Source organism: Aethalodelphis obliquidens, unplaced genomic scaffold, assembly GCF_003676395.1.
Source record: "Aethalodelphis obliquidens isolate GAN/ISIS:26980383/991018 unplaced genomic scaffold, ASM367639v1 scaffold2, whole genome shotgun sequence".
NCBI lineage: Eukaryota > Metazoa > Chordata > Mammalia > Artiodactyla > Delphinidae > Aethalodelphis > Aethalodelphis obliquidens.
This window is the reverse complement of record NW_020837946.1, coordinates 88,765,923-88,781,405: the sequence shown is the minus strand read 5'-3', so window position 1 is coordinate 88,781,405 and position 15,483 is coordinate 88,765,923. Positions and strand designations below refer to the sequence as shown.

General features: G+C 33.0%; 1 protein-coding gene across 1 annotated transcript in view; it reads right to left on the bottom strand.

The window, feature by feature from the left end:
• Nucleotides 1-15,483, bottom strand: part of LRP1B (LDL receptor related protein 1B) — a 1,467,083-nt gene that overhangs the window by 203,220 nt on the left and 1,248,380 nt on the right. The window contains exons 61-64 of the mRNA XM_027078335.1: nt 14,366-14,459; nt 10,626-10,742; nt 10,391-10,510; nt 8,860-8,979 (exon numbers count right to left, since the gene is read on the bottom strand). Of these exons, the coding sequence (XP_026934136.1) occupies nt 8,860-8,979; nt 10,391-10,510; nt 10,626-10,742; nt 14,366-14,459 (451 nt within the window). The remainder of the gene's footprint in view (nt 1-8,859; nt 8,980-10,390; nt 10,511-10,625; nt 10,743-14,365; nt 14,460-15,483) is intronic.

The window sequence follows — 15,483 nt, the reverse complement described above, 5'->3', positions numbered from 1 at the left end:
CAGCTCCATCCTTTATTGTGGTTTAGAAATGCATTCCGTGTTAATTCAGCAGCATGGTTACTGAACACTTTCCATCTGTCAGTAAGATGCTGAAAATTACTAAGTCACAGCATTGAGACAAAAAAATGAAATTGGGTGGATGAATAATTTTGTACTATAAAGAAGCAGTAAATTCCAGCTGTGAAAACCAAGTAGCGCAAAGAAAGCTCTGGGATTTAAGATTGGTACTGCCATCCCATTACCCCACACCCGATAGTTTTTGAAAAAGAGTCATCTTAACTGTTCCAAACTAGAGATTTTAGCATGTTCATTTCTTGCATTTGTTTCAGTGCCAAAAAATACAGCATGTAGTGCCAAGACTTTATTTCCAGAAAAGAATCTAGATAATTCATGCCCAGTGATTAATTACCAAATTTCATAAAATAAGAAAAAAATACTTTCTTATATTAAAGTTTTCAAAAAATTGGAACAAAGCACAGTGTCAATGACCTTCACTTCTGCATGGTGAAAGTTTTTGAAAGTATACTAAGAGTAATACTAGCATGAGCAAATATTCTCTTCTCAGTAGTCACTTGTATTTTAATCTACTTTAATAATAGTTTAGTCATCCAAAATTAATAACCATTGATAATAATTCTAGAATTCATTTTAACTATTAATAGATCCTCTGTATTACTTATGCTTCATTTAGGTTGGTAGAGACTTTTGAATAAGAATATAATGAAGATACCATTTTTAAAAACACTGTTGCAGTTCCTTAAATGACTTGCATTATGCATAGAGTTAGACTCTGAGGAATGTCACCATTTCCTGAAAATACTCTTTGTACGTACCTACAGCAATTTCATGTATTTATAAAAGCTTCAGGAAGGAGAAAATGCATGATTTAAAAAATAAATCTATATTCATGTTCATTCAGTTAATCAAGTGGAGGACAACATTTTCAAACGTGTGACCTGCATAACATGGATGGCAAGCTGTGGATCACGTACTAGATGGCTCTAACAGTGAATAAGCAGGGTGTTACATAGTATTGACTGGCTGCTGAGAAGGTTACCCCCTGTTCAGTTCTCTGTCATTTTTTCTAGTTGCTTCATTATGAAAAGTTTGGTCATGGGAAAATAGGGCTTTGCTCAACTCACTAATCTCCCTTTTTAACAAAGAGAGAATTGGATTTTGTTAGGCTAGTGTCAAACTAGAATTGTGTCAAGCTAGAATTTAATGACATTGTTTTGCTTTCAAATTGACTATAGACGAGGCATCCCTTCATTGCCACTTCTACGCCCACTCACTATTAGTGACAATGTTATTTAAAAAAATTCTATTTAAGTATGCATTTTTTTCTGATGACATTTATCCATTCCTATTTGTCTAGGATCATTTGTATCTGCATCTTAATTCCTTGCCTTACTGCACATTTAAGCCAGGTCAAGGAAGCTCTACTGAGTAATGGTTAAGTGCATGGGGCTGAAGACATCTCCTGTGGAACCAAATTCTGCTTACTCATTTTCTACCTGGGTAATCCTAGGAAAATTACTTACACTCTCTGAGCCTTATATCCTTACTTATAAAATAGGAATAATGATAGTTATACTCTCTCACATAACATCCTCTCTCATAGGATTGTTATGAGGATTAAATGATATAATCCACACATAAAGTTTAGCACAATGCCTAGCGTGATGAGCTTTCAAAACTATCCTTATTATTAGATTTTGAATTCCCTGAGTATATATAATGGCTTACTTAACATTTCAGTAGATGTTTATTAATTTTTAAAATAAATGAATGTTATAAAGATACAAAAATCAAGTTTAGTTCTACAAGTAAAATATTAAAAAGGAAACAAGTAATACAATCTGGGCCCAAAGTATGTCGTAGGATGAACTGATTGTATCCAGAGATTTTAAAAGTCCTGGTGCTTTCCTCTGCAAAGAACAGGGGTGCTGATATGAGAGCCCCTTGAAATTCAGCCTTGTGCATAATTTTCAAATTCCCTATTGGTAATACCAATATCCATTGGTAATATCTCTTGGTAATACCAGGCTTTTAAATTACATGTTCCCAATAATAATTTTAAGAAATATTAACAAATCTGATCTGCAATTACCTCTATTTGAATATTATGAAATGGACATGGTAAATCCAGACAGAAAAAAATATTTTGTTCATATTTTAAGTGATTGATTCTCAATTTTCTTCCCTCTGACTCAGTAAAATGTTCTTTATTTAAAAAGAACTGGCTGAATTGTCAGGGTACTGAGTTCGTAAAATGATTTATGATTACTAGAGGTAGTTTCCTATACCTCTCTGATTCCCTGATAGTTATGCAGTGAGATTTTTACTGCTCAATGCCTCTTTATACCAAGAATCTTGTGGTTTTAAACATTAAAAGACCAAACTGAAGATCTGAGAATCCAAAAGATTCTCTTCTTGAAGCAGTAATTATCATGGGACTGGGGATACGCTCATTCCAAGAACTCTAAGTTCATCCAAAGAACTTCTAGGATAGGAATCCATAAAGTAACATAACACCTCACCATCTATGAATAGTTTCTAGAAACAGACAGAAATATCCATATGAGGAATCTAGCTTACTGATACACAGATATAATTGTTAAGAGACATAGCTGTATGATCTTTTATAGAAAAACATGATTAATTGGAATTAAGTAATATAGTGAATTTTCTGAGTACACTTTCTTTTTAGGATTCAGAAGTTAATTACAAAGGAGACTAAAATATAAACAGATTCGATGTTGGATTTTTTAATGTAATATAAGAGTATTCAAAATGTGGATCTATAGCCATATATGCTATTAAGTAATATGATATTTTTGCCAGTACTGTTTACTTGGTGATAGAAAAAAATTAGATTAATACTTTAGAAGTGTCTTCAACAAGTTGAAACAGGTTAGATGTTACTCTTTCAATAGCTTAATTAATTAAAGCTGTATGGCAGTTTATAAAAAGTAAGTTCCCAGCATTATGATATGGATTTTTTTATTGAGTCAGCCACTCAATATTTAATACTCAGTATTTAACACTAATTGTCAATACACTCAATTCCTGACTGATTGATTTTAATGAACTAAAACAAAATACCATACATTTACTTTAACATTAATATTTGATATTAGTATTTACAGCAAAATGGTTACTATAATATTATTGCAGGTATATACATATTCTGTAACTTTTTATTAGTTTAAGGTTAAATATAAATATATGAACTTACATTAGAAATCTTGAGTAAGATAATACAATTCATGTAACCCAAATATCATTAATCAAAAATATTATTTGAAAACATATTAGATTTACTTGAACTTTAATAAATAGTATCAGTTTATATTCTGCTTTTTTTCAAATATTAGTCAAAACCCAGTAACTGTATCAAAAGGGAGGTATTTATATACTGGAGGTTTGTCTCTTTCTTAGAACACAGAATTCTGAAGGGAAGTGTTGTACTCATGTGGATAATATGATCCATAGGAATGAGAAATCTCTGGTCACAGGGTAGATCCACTCTCTATTTTACCTCTCTAGTCCTTAAATAATATTTTTCATGTCAATTCTGCTTTGGGTCAAAGGAAACTCATCATGAAGAATTTCTGTTCATATTCCTTTAAAAATACCTCTCAAGAATTTTGGATTTGAAAACTAAAAACATTAATTAGAAGGTTAAGATTTCAAATGGAAAAAAAAATAAGCAATAATTTACTCTGGCATCCATAACCCAGCAAGAGGTAACAGAGTTCATTGTTTCACACTAAACCCTATGTCACCTCTCTTTCTACTCCCATTATTTACCACATGAACTCCGAACAAGGAACCATATATGAACAGTGGCCTGATGACATAAAAAATCTAGCCCAGAGGCTTTGCAGCCCAGGCATTGAATCTAACACTGACTGGAGAATAAGTATGGTTATCAGAATCATCATCTATACCACATCTGTCCCCTACATACACATCACAAAGCTAATAAATGTTACAGTCACAACTCTACAATAGGTCATTTTTTACGCATTACTATATTTTGTCCTGAAATGTTAATGGCTGAAAATGGATAGTCTTTTTGTAAACAAAGTCTGATACCACTTGGATCCTCAAACTGATCTTAACATATAAGCACAAATCTAAGTTTTCTTAAAGGAATAAACAAAAGTACCTTCTACATAGAGGTGCATTATCAGGTGTTGCTGTTGAGAAGAGGCAATACAATCTTTCATTTTACCTACTTTCATTCATTAATATACAGTATAATCCTATATACATGGTACTAAACAACATTAAATAACACCTGAAAATATAAATGACAGAATATCCACTAAGGAAATTGCCAGCCCAAAAGATACGTGAACAGAATCTTATAAACTGAAAGAAACACACATATTTTTGTTCTAAAAGTAGGTAAAAGGAGGCAAATTTTTCAAGTTCTACATTTCATACTTTTTTTTAATACAGCATCTAATACGTAGGCTTCCTATGTACTGCTATAAATCTGTTATTGTAGGGATTTAAATGTTTTAAGAGATATCTTAGACCAAATGTTAAAGTCTATTAAAAATGGTACAGGTATATAATTGTGTAACTTTCTGTGCAAGTCTTTGTGTTTGAAATATCTTATAATTTAATATGTATTACACTTGCTTTAACTTAAAAAATATTTTTTTTTCTTATATTCTCATAGCTTGAGTAACCCAATTCAAATTTCCTCATCAGACATTTAAGGGAGAATAAAAGCAAGCATTGACGGGTTCTGTCTTTTGGTTTGAGTGTGTTCAGTGTCATGCTTGAAATCCAGGCTATGGAAAGTACAAAGCTACTGTAGGAAGCTCAAGTTCCTTTCACAAGCCTCAGCTAGTGTGATTATAACGACTGCATTAAGTAAAAATAATTAGCCAAGCAGCAGGTTGGTTATAAATCAAGACTGTTCAAAAGCAGCAAATGACTCTGAACTAGCGTGAAAGCAAGACTCTCTTTGATGACACAGAAATGATGTAGGAGAAGAAAGCAGGAAATGAGACCACAGGGAGGAGCGATGTGGCAGCACAAACAGCCGACTCTAGAGAGCAGAGTGGTGAGTTCATAGCTGACCAGGAAAGCCCAGGCATAAAACTGATGAAAAGGATGTTTCATAGGGATCTAGGGCACTGAGAATCTAAACTATAAAACAGGGAGAGAGAACGTAATGGAAAGACATATTCTGATATCACCTTATAAGAGTCAAATTGCAGAAAGTTTCAACTCTGTTACAAAGAATTATGAATCTAGTACAGATCCGTCAAATCCCTAAATGCTCATTTCATTCCTAAAATAGAAAATGGCAGGCAGAAGGTGAAGAAAGTTTGAAACTGAAATTCTTAATGAAAAGCCCAGAGCTGCCACAGTTGGAGTAGTCTACTGATTGTGGTCAGGCATTCAAATGTGGCGCTGGCCCAATATTGTAATAAATAGTGTAACAGCCTTCTAAGAGTAGTTAACATCAATAGTCTAGTAGAAGTGTGTATATCTACGTTTTAAGAAGCTTTCTTTTATTTGGGCATAGAGTGAGGAAAGAATAAACAACCTCAGGCAAAAAGAAATAATTTTATAATAACTATTAACAACTCATAAAACAAGGTTAAAACTACAGCCTTCCTTGGTATCCACAGGGGATTGGTTCCAGGATCGCTACGGATACCAAAATCCATGGATGCTCAAGTCCCTTAGACAAAATAGCTTAGTACAGTCGGCCTTTCCAGATCTGCTGATGTGGAACCTGTGGATAAGACAGGCCCACTGTATCCTGCTACAACTGTGAAGGTAGCATAGATTTAAATCTATATTTATACAAAAATAGAATTAAAAGGTGTTTTAAAATATTTTTCAATTTAAATCCAAACGTGCCAAATGTAGCTTTAATGGACTCAAATACAACCATCTCAAAATCTAGCCATAATAAGATGGGAAACTATGCAGTTAATTTAATTTTTAAATTCAAAGTCTCACCACGACTAGATTACTGGACAAAGACTCCTAAACTATATTTAATCTACATCTATTCAAAGTGATTTCAAAGCCTCCTTATGCTAACCTGGAAATGATTACCATACAATTTTTTACAAATATTGAGCATTAGCTGTTAAATTTGCAAGTACTCGTAAGATCTCAAAAGTTACACTGGGCTGACTGCAATAAACATGTGATATTTTGGTAAATATAAAAATCAAATAATTTTTAAAATATTTGCACATTACTGGTTATTTAGTTCCCTATACTACATGTGTACTGTGTTTGTGTTAAGTTACTGTGCTCTGTTTTGTTAGGCTTTTCTATAGTGACTGTCTCTCTCTCTCCCTCTCCCTTGCATGTGTGCTTCTCCATTGGTTTTATTTACACAATTAAAAGCAAAGCAAACCAAACTGTTTAATTTAGGTCAAGGTAAAACAAACTATAATCCTGGAACTTTAGAACTGACAGAAAACAATTAGATATAAAACTATAGATAAATACAAATATTGGTGCTGAAAAATAAGATGTAAGGGCTAGGTGAACTCCAAGAATAAAAAAGAATCTCCTCCTAAACTGAGCACTGGGCTAAGAAGGTACAGAAGGCAACTGAAATAAAAATGGGTTGCAAATGGAGGTTTTGCAACAACGAATGGGCCAGTTTCTCAACAGCATTTAATGCAAGTCTACACTACAACCTGCTAGGCCACTTGACATGTGAAATAGTGAAACACATCCCTTCTTCTAGACAAGGCCCATTCTCACCCACAAAGAAACATGTAACTCAGATTCAAATAATAAGGCCTTGGCTTGATAGGGTTAATCTTTAAGGAGTGTTATGTTTCTTTCCCACTCAATAAAGCATCAAATGAGGAACTATCCCACAAGGGTGTTAAAAGAATTAGCAAAAATACATGGCATTTATATATGTATTGAAGACAGAAGAAAGGGGAAAGAGGTGGTCTTTTAGCTCCTTCAAAAATAAGGATTGACAAATGCCATGCTAAAATATGATGTAGAAGAAGTTTCTTTAAGTTAAATTAGCACCTGTCCACGGTAACATTTTAGAGTGGGTTTAAGATACATTAAATGGTAACCCTTATTCATCCTTTCCCCCATTTTCTGTATGTATGTATATATTTGTATACTGGTCTGGAACTTAAAGTAATAATTGTGGCTAGGAGAATTCTATATAATTTTATAACAGAAAACATTTAAATATTTTCTTTTTATATAGAAAAAATGATGTGGATTCATGTTATGGTCATAGAGCAGAGGCTTTGGTGTCAAATAACCCTGGATTCAAGTTCCAATTATGCCACTTGTTAGCTGTAGGATTTGGGGTAAGTTACTCCTTGGATCTCATTTTCCTCAACCATAAAATAGGGATAATAAGGAGATTAAATGAAGTAATCGCTATAAAGCCTTTAACGCATTTCTTGGGCCATACGGTAAACACCACATAAATATTAGGCATTCTTCTTATTATGATGATTAATAATTATCAGTTTGAACGGTGTAACATGCCAAAACAGTTAAATCACGTCAAAGTGATGAGGAAGAAGAGTAAAATGGAGAAAGAAAACATTTCATCCAAGAAATTTTTCAGATAGCTAATATAAGTCATTATTCCATGTTGCTTTGGTAAACAAAAATACAAAAGACAAGAGAGTAAAATAGCCAGTAATATAAACTCGTCTGCAAAAGTCCTTGATAAGTGTTATGGACAAACTGGTGATGGGTATGGTTTGATGCTTTGTGAATTGATTATGAAGGTCAATGCCACAAAGTGAGAAATGGTGGTTTTATGATACTATAAAGTGATAAGCCATACTGATTGCATGTCCTGAAGACACAGTTATATAGAGACAGTATTAGAAAAAAAACTCTTAATGACGTATTGTTGCCTGTGATTATACATACAGCTCATGAATATTGTTCAATATAATGGAATTTCAAAGAACTTAAATGATTTTCATCATTTTGATTTCTCCCAGAAGAGTTAATTAACAGTAGGGTGGAATCTAGCAAATGCATTTAAGACAGTTTTTTCTAAGAAGCCTGAAGGTTCTGTCCTTAGTTTGGACAAACTCTGTCTTTTCTAATCAATTACTAGATTAAATGCTTTTTTGCTTCCCTAACAATGCCAAGTTTGGTGCAGTCACCTAAAAAATAGCCTCAATTAATGTTTCATAAATGTTGAAAAAAATGAGTTACACATGACAACTATTTATTTCTGTTCCACTGTTGACATATTCAGGATAGAATCAAATGCATTAAACAAAAATGAATACATATGTTCTCCATTTCTGCAATGTTAAGTAATAATAACTGTAAATAAAATAATTGATCTTAAGTGAAAATATTAATGTTTCAGAAACATGCTAACTTAAATGATTGCTGTCATCTACTAAAACAGAACAGATGCCTTTGTTATCTTTTTTCTTTTTCCCCACCATGTTTAAGAATGAACAATAATCATTGGATAAATGAACAATCATATTTAAGGAGAAAAATGAAGCCTAGAACAATATGAAAATGTTTTATTGTTTCTATTCATTAAATGCTAATAGCATGTGCATACGCTAACATAAGAAGACAGTTTTATCTTACCTTTCAGATCTGTCTTTTTAGAAACAGTTTTGACTTATGCTAAAGCAATACTTAACCCTTTTGCCTTACCCCTCCATGCTTTTTCTAAAATAGCTAACCTGAGGTTATTGACTCTGGGAGCACAGAGGAAAAACATTCGCACGTTAGGCCCTAGTTGTATCAGAATTGTGTTCAAATTCATTTCACTATGGCCATCTCAGATGATGATACAAATGCAAGAGGTAGGATCCACCATCACAAAACACTCACCGCAGTTGGCCTCATCTGATGCGTCTGCACAGTCTGGATCCTCGTCGCAAACCCACAGCTTGGAAATGCAATGTTTGGTAGTTTTACACTGGAAATAGTCTGGAGAGCAGCTGTTTTCGGCTTAAGAGGAAAGCATCTATTATTAAAATGTAGCTTTGGACAAAAATAGACATTCTAATTGAAAAACAAATAAATTTTTAAGTTAATCAATTGAAAATGTATCATCTTTTAATTAATAAGACCCTGAAGGTGATAAGTTTTAACTTTTAATTATCTATAGTGTATTCCTATTACCCGTTCCAGTATAAATAAATAAAATATATTTCTGCAAATGATGCATTTGATAAAAATCAGAGTTTTCAAAACCACCCCACCTTGATTAGATATCTTGAAACTAATTAAAAAATAAAGGATTCAGGGTCTTTCAAAATAATTTTTTTCAGATAAATAAATATAAGAATTTACACATAGGCATTTTTGTAAATAGAAAAAGACTAAAATCAGAAGATATTAGTGAATGAGAAAAAGAAAGGCACAGAATTTATCAAAACCTCTAGTTGTGTTGAGATTTTGACGGAAGAGGTGAACATCTGACTCAAACTATAAACTGCTTCACGAATCTTAGTCAGTTTAATGGATCAGCTTCTAGAATCTCTAACCATAAAGAACTGGTACTGACTTTATTCTGAATGTACCATCTTAATCAAATTGCTGGATGACTGCACATTATTTACTAATAAAAGTTTTAGAGGAATAAAATAAAACTTCAGTAAGACAGAAATGTTGACAGTAGTTCTGCTGAAAGCTTGAACTTGATAGGTGCTCTATGGTTCAGATCCTGTGTGTGTATGTATGTGTGTGCCTGCCTGCCTAAGTGCATGTATGTATATGATGTAAATTGTTCTGCCTCCCATTTTATGTATATTTATTTTTCATGGGAGATTGAAATAAAATGTGAACAGAATTAAAATTATTTTACAATTGTCTTTTGAAGTAGCTTGTTAAGATACATTAGAAGGAGTATTACTTACAGTTTTTAACAAGTGATTTTGTTAGGTTATTTTGTCCAGATTTTTGTTTCTTATCATACATTCAATATGTTATTATTAAGGAAAAAAATCTCTAATTAAAATGGAGTTGATTTCAAGTAACTAATTAAATCAACAGAAGAAAATTACCTGCAGCTACTTAATATGGTAAAAAAAAAATCTATATTTTTTAAAAATGCACCATAATCACCTGTAATTTGGTTTTGCTGCTTCTCTTAAGGATGATGTGGATGAATGCATGTTTTTTCATGTTTGTAATAATCTCCAGGTAGCTTTTAAGTAAAGATCACCCATGTTTTAATTTTCTATATATTTTTATACAGAGTTTCTTAACCATCCCAATAGACATCTAGTTGGAATTATTTGCCCATCATTGCAGTTATATTTTCCACACTGTATAAATTTATGGTGAACAATAATAATCTTTAGACCAATTTCAGTTGGGAGTCAGAGGTCAGAGTGAACAGTTGGAGGTGACTTACGACAGTCCCTTTCATCTTCCTCATCTCCACAGTCATCCTGCCCATTGCATCTGAGGTTTACTGGGATGCATTTCTGGTTCTTGGTACACTTGAACTGACCTGAGAGGCAGACATGTGTGTCTAAAAGAGAGAACAAAAAATGTGGGCTAAAGCCTGTGTCTGAATTTAAATCAGTGCAGACATAATCAGTTAAGAATTAGATTTGTGTTCCTTAGTTAAGAATGTAATCACCTACCACAGTTGAGTTCATCAGAATTGTCCCCACAGTCATTCTCTCCATCACAGATGAAAGCGGGCAGAGCACAGAGCCCAGTTCCACACTGAAATCGGCCTGGCTGACATTTAAATTCCGCTAGAGGAGGAAACATATAGGTATCGTGGAATGACAATCTTAGCTCATGACTTCTTAAACAGAGCTTTCCTGACATTCAACATATTTATTATATTATTATATTAAACATATCCTAGAGCACAATGTGAATGTCTCACATCCAGAGAGCTATTAGTTTCAGATGTGCAGTTAAGCTTTGAGCAGCTCAGATGGCCTCCACATTAGATTTTATAAACTAACAGTAAGAAGAAAGATATTAACAACATATAAATATATATATTTAAAACATTTAAATTTCTCCTCATTTCAAAGACATGGTATTGAGTGGCAGAGCACAGTTCACTGTGATTTTTTTAAAAAGTTATTCCAATATCACTTAAAAAATTATTTATTTGATCACTTTGCTGCCTGTAATGTGTTAAGAGAGAAATATCTGCCCTCAATACATATTCCCCAGCATTCCTTAAAGCAAATACTTTCTATAACTATCACATTTTAAATCAGAATTATTGATATTTATTCCTATAATCTTATTAATATATAAGGACAATGTCATAACTAGTAAAGATTTTTATATACCATATGTATGTTATTATAATAAATATCTCCTACATGGTAAAGCAGTTTTTGCTATATTCTTTGAGTTTATTTAAGCAATAATAACAATAAAGTAGGATCTATTGTCTATCTACTTTGTATCATGCACTGGGCTAGGTTCTTTCACATATAGTTACTAATTGAATCTCATTATAAACTTCTCACCTTGAGATCACCATGACCATTTTATAAATGAGGAAAGTAAGTCTCATGGATTCTAATAATTCACCCAAGAATATACAAGTTTCAAATGCCGGAGTTGAAGTTTAAATCCACATCTGACTCTGAAGTCTTCTCACAACTTGCAATAAACACTTATCTTTTCACTGATGATCCTAATGTGTGTTACTAATCACTGATTTTGAGATTAATAGTATGCTGTTTATTAGTTCAAATCGGTCAATCAAACATTAATAAATTATATTTTGAACTTCCTTTGGAAGATAAATTACACTTTTATAATTAAAATATTAATTAAAATTTTCTTAACATGGAAAAAAACCTCAATATATGCATGGCTTCCATAGAAGTGAGTTCTAAAATGTTGAACATCATTTACCTTCAATTTACAACATTTATTAATTAATCACACTAAATGTTTAAACTGGGCGATCCTTAATTTTCTCATGATCTAAACATGCATTTCCTCTATTTCCTGTTGCTTCATATACGAGTTCCTTTAATATTTCTTTGCGCATAATTGCTGCTGTATTTTTCAACACTTTATGAACTTATGGTGTATGGATAGTAATTTTTAGACCAATTTCAGTTCAGAGTCAGAAGTAAGACAGAACAGAACATTTTGAGGTGACTTATGACAGTCCCTTTCATCTTCCTCATCCCCACAGTCACCTTGTCCATTACAAGTGAGGTTGTCCAAAACTTTTCCGTAAGAAGGGTTGTAAATATTAAAGGAGTTCCAATGTCTGTTAAATAACTAGGAAGCCTATGTGACCTTTAAATGTGTCTCTAGAATGATCCTTGATGCATTAGGGTATTATAGGAAATATAATTACAAACTTATGATGCCAGAGAATTCTTGATGCATCACTCAACTATATTTGCATAAATAACATTATTGCAGTATGAAGGTATATGAACCTGGTATCAAGCTTTGCTGCTTTTTCAGGTGAAATTATAGGTATTGTCAGTGGCTCTTAATACCTGCAAATTTTGATGATGCAGCTACTCAAAAATGAAGTCTAAACACTTGACAGACACACGTACATCATTTTCCACCTCACCATGACTCTCAAAATAGTGTCATGCCTACAGATGTTCAAGCTGTTAACCCGTCAACTCCAAGAAATAGATCATTTACTAAAATATCACAGAGATAATGTCACCAATAAAAACACTTAGTATTGGTATTTAACCAGGATAAGGATCATACAGAGACTCTTAGATACCAGATGCCTCTTTGGTTCCCTTCAAAAGTCTTTAAAGTTATATTTGTTCACCAAATATTCTGAAAGTGGGTAAATGTAAAAAGTGTGTTATACTAAAGCTGTAGTTAATTTTTCATATGAGTTTGGATACAGCATGAAATTTCAGTCAAGATTAAAATTAGAGTTCAGGAACTGTAAATATTTTAGAAGGGAGAGCACTGGGTGCTACTGACTTTGTCTGCAGGTCATTATGGGGATAATTCCTCAAAAAACACTTTAGTAAATCTGGGCAGGAAAGGTCATCTTAATATGAGAACTAAAGTAACACATTCATTCTTATTTCTATAAATTACAAAAATAAGTTGTATTTACTTTACTATATCACAGAACAGTTTATTGTGAGAAAATTAATAAACTTTATTGTGTAAATCTCCATTGGCCACCATAATTTCTTATTCCTTGATATTTTTTTAATTCAGTAACTTAAGAATAATTCAGGCATAATAGTATACCTATGTCATACAGATACTACTCTTCATATACTGTCCATCACAGTGAAAACAAAAACTTTATTAAAAAAAATCAAAGGGCAATGGACCTTTCAGAAACAAAAATAATATTAGAAAAGCAATGACTTTTAAAACTTTTTCCTTCTCACTGAATATATTATTTACTGATTTTAAACATATAAATGAGATATGTGAAAAAACTTCAAATGTTTGATATACTTGGTAGTGACCAGAGAGGTGGAATACAGCTCATCCAAGTAATTATCTAGAGGTCCTAAGTTTGAAACAGCTTTGTAATTATGTGGTGGAAAGTTCTGTAGCAGAAAGTAGCTGGCTTTCACTAAGACAGTATACTTCTTTCTTTAGTGCAAGCCTAAGGATCTTGAACTCAATTGTCAAGACCAAATCAAGGCAACCATCTACTGGGATGTTGAGGAATTATCATGATTGACTACAAGCATCTTCAAGTTGACAGGACAGTATTAGAGTGACCCATGGAGTGAACTATAAAAGGCTAACAGGGAAAAGTCTGCTGATTGTCCATTACAACCTAGGTTACCAAAGATAGCTTAAAAAAATAGCACCTAACCATGCCAACGACAGTCAAATGTCAAGACATAATTGGTAGTCACTTTAAGGCAACTACTAAGAGCATACTAAATTGACTAACAGCCAACTAATGACTTACATTGGAAAAATCTGACTTTTAAGGAATTTTCAGTATTTTAATACTGACAGAAAAGTTGAAGGACTGTATCCCTTAAAGTCAAGATTTCAGTCATTGAGTGGCATTCTGAAAACTTGCCCATTTTTGCTTCTGATTTAATGATATCTTAAGTCAAAATCATGCTGATTTTTACTCTCCTGATTGCTACATGCAGAGTTTAGTTATTCTACAAGTAAAAAAAATTGAGAAAGAGATGACGAATACAAAGTGCTGATGGTGTCATTGTGGATGTAATAGTGATCAGAGACATACACAAGACATTGCAACAATTTTTGCTGTATTTTAAACTACTGACATAAAACCTTTCTGTTTCAATTTTTGAAAGCTATCAGAAGGCAATACTTAAGATCTAGCTTCAATTTTCCGGGTCTGGGACGTAAGGAGCTCTAAATTCTAAATTCCTGCATCTGCCAGTGTACTCACGACAGTCATCTGGTTCGTCAGATCCATCACCACAGTCATCCACGGTGTCACATTTCCACCAGAATGGAATACATTTATCAGTTTTGCAACGAAACTTTGAAATAAAGGGAAAAAAAATAAAGATTAAAGAACGCTGCTCATATGTAACGGATATTTAAAAACTCACTAGGGCAGAGCAGCCTAGCCTACTCTCTTGCTGCAAATGTGAACTGTGGTGGTCTTAGAGCATTCCACAATGGAGAATAAGTGCACAACAAGCAGCAAAATGACCATCCAGGAAAGCACACTGTTCAGGAAAACCTGGTGAAATTTCTTGAGCAAAGACAAGCTCATGAATTTACTTATTGTCTACAGCTGCTTTCTCACCACAACAGTTTAGTACTGCTACACAGACCATGTGGTTCACAAAGCCTAAAATAGTTATTACCTGTCCCGCTACAGAAAACTTTTGCTGAACACTGAGTAGGGCTAAAAATCATCAGAGATACCAGGAAGAGGTATTGAGTTGAATTCATTTAGTTAATTTGAATTAATTTAACTAATTTAATTAATTTGAATTATTGTTCCTGCTAACTTCACTGGCCAACCATACACAGTGACCGAGAAAGTTCAGCCAATCTTAGATCTCAGACCACAACTTATCCTTTTCTCAGTAACATCCAGTTCCAAACGTACCCTCATAAGATAGAAGAATCTAAAGAAAAATCACACTTTCCATACAGAGAGCACATGCATCTGAATTAGTTGCCGTGAATAAAAACAAGCGATAGTTAAATTTAGTAGATTTCTTCTAGTACTTCAATTTTTTTTCTTCTTCTGAAATTGAAAATATTAGGTATTTTCTAAAATGTATTCATTTTCGTTTTGAAGTGTTTTTGCTGTAATTCTCATGTGAGTGACTAAAAGCAAGATGACATTTATCTTAGCATGTTGCATGCCAGGCAGATTTGTAACATAGAAATATATAACCTAGGTTCAATTTGCTCTAATGAAAATGGATTAGCAAGCTAAAAATTTGTTCATTTAAAATACTGCTACTGTCTTCAAGTAAGACAGACTGTGATGCTAGCCTTTACTAAACCTATCTGGATATCATGGAGCTGATTCAGGGTAGATTT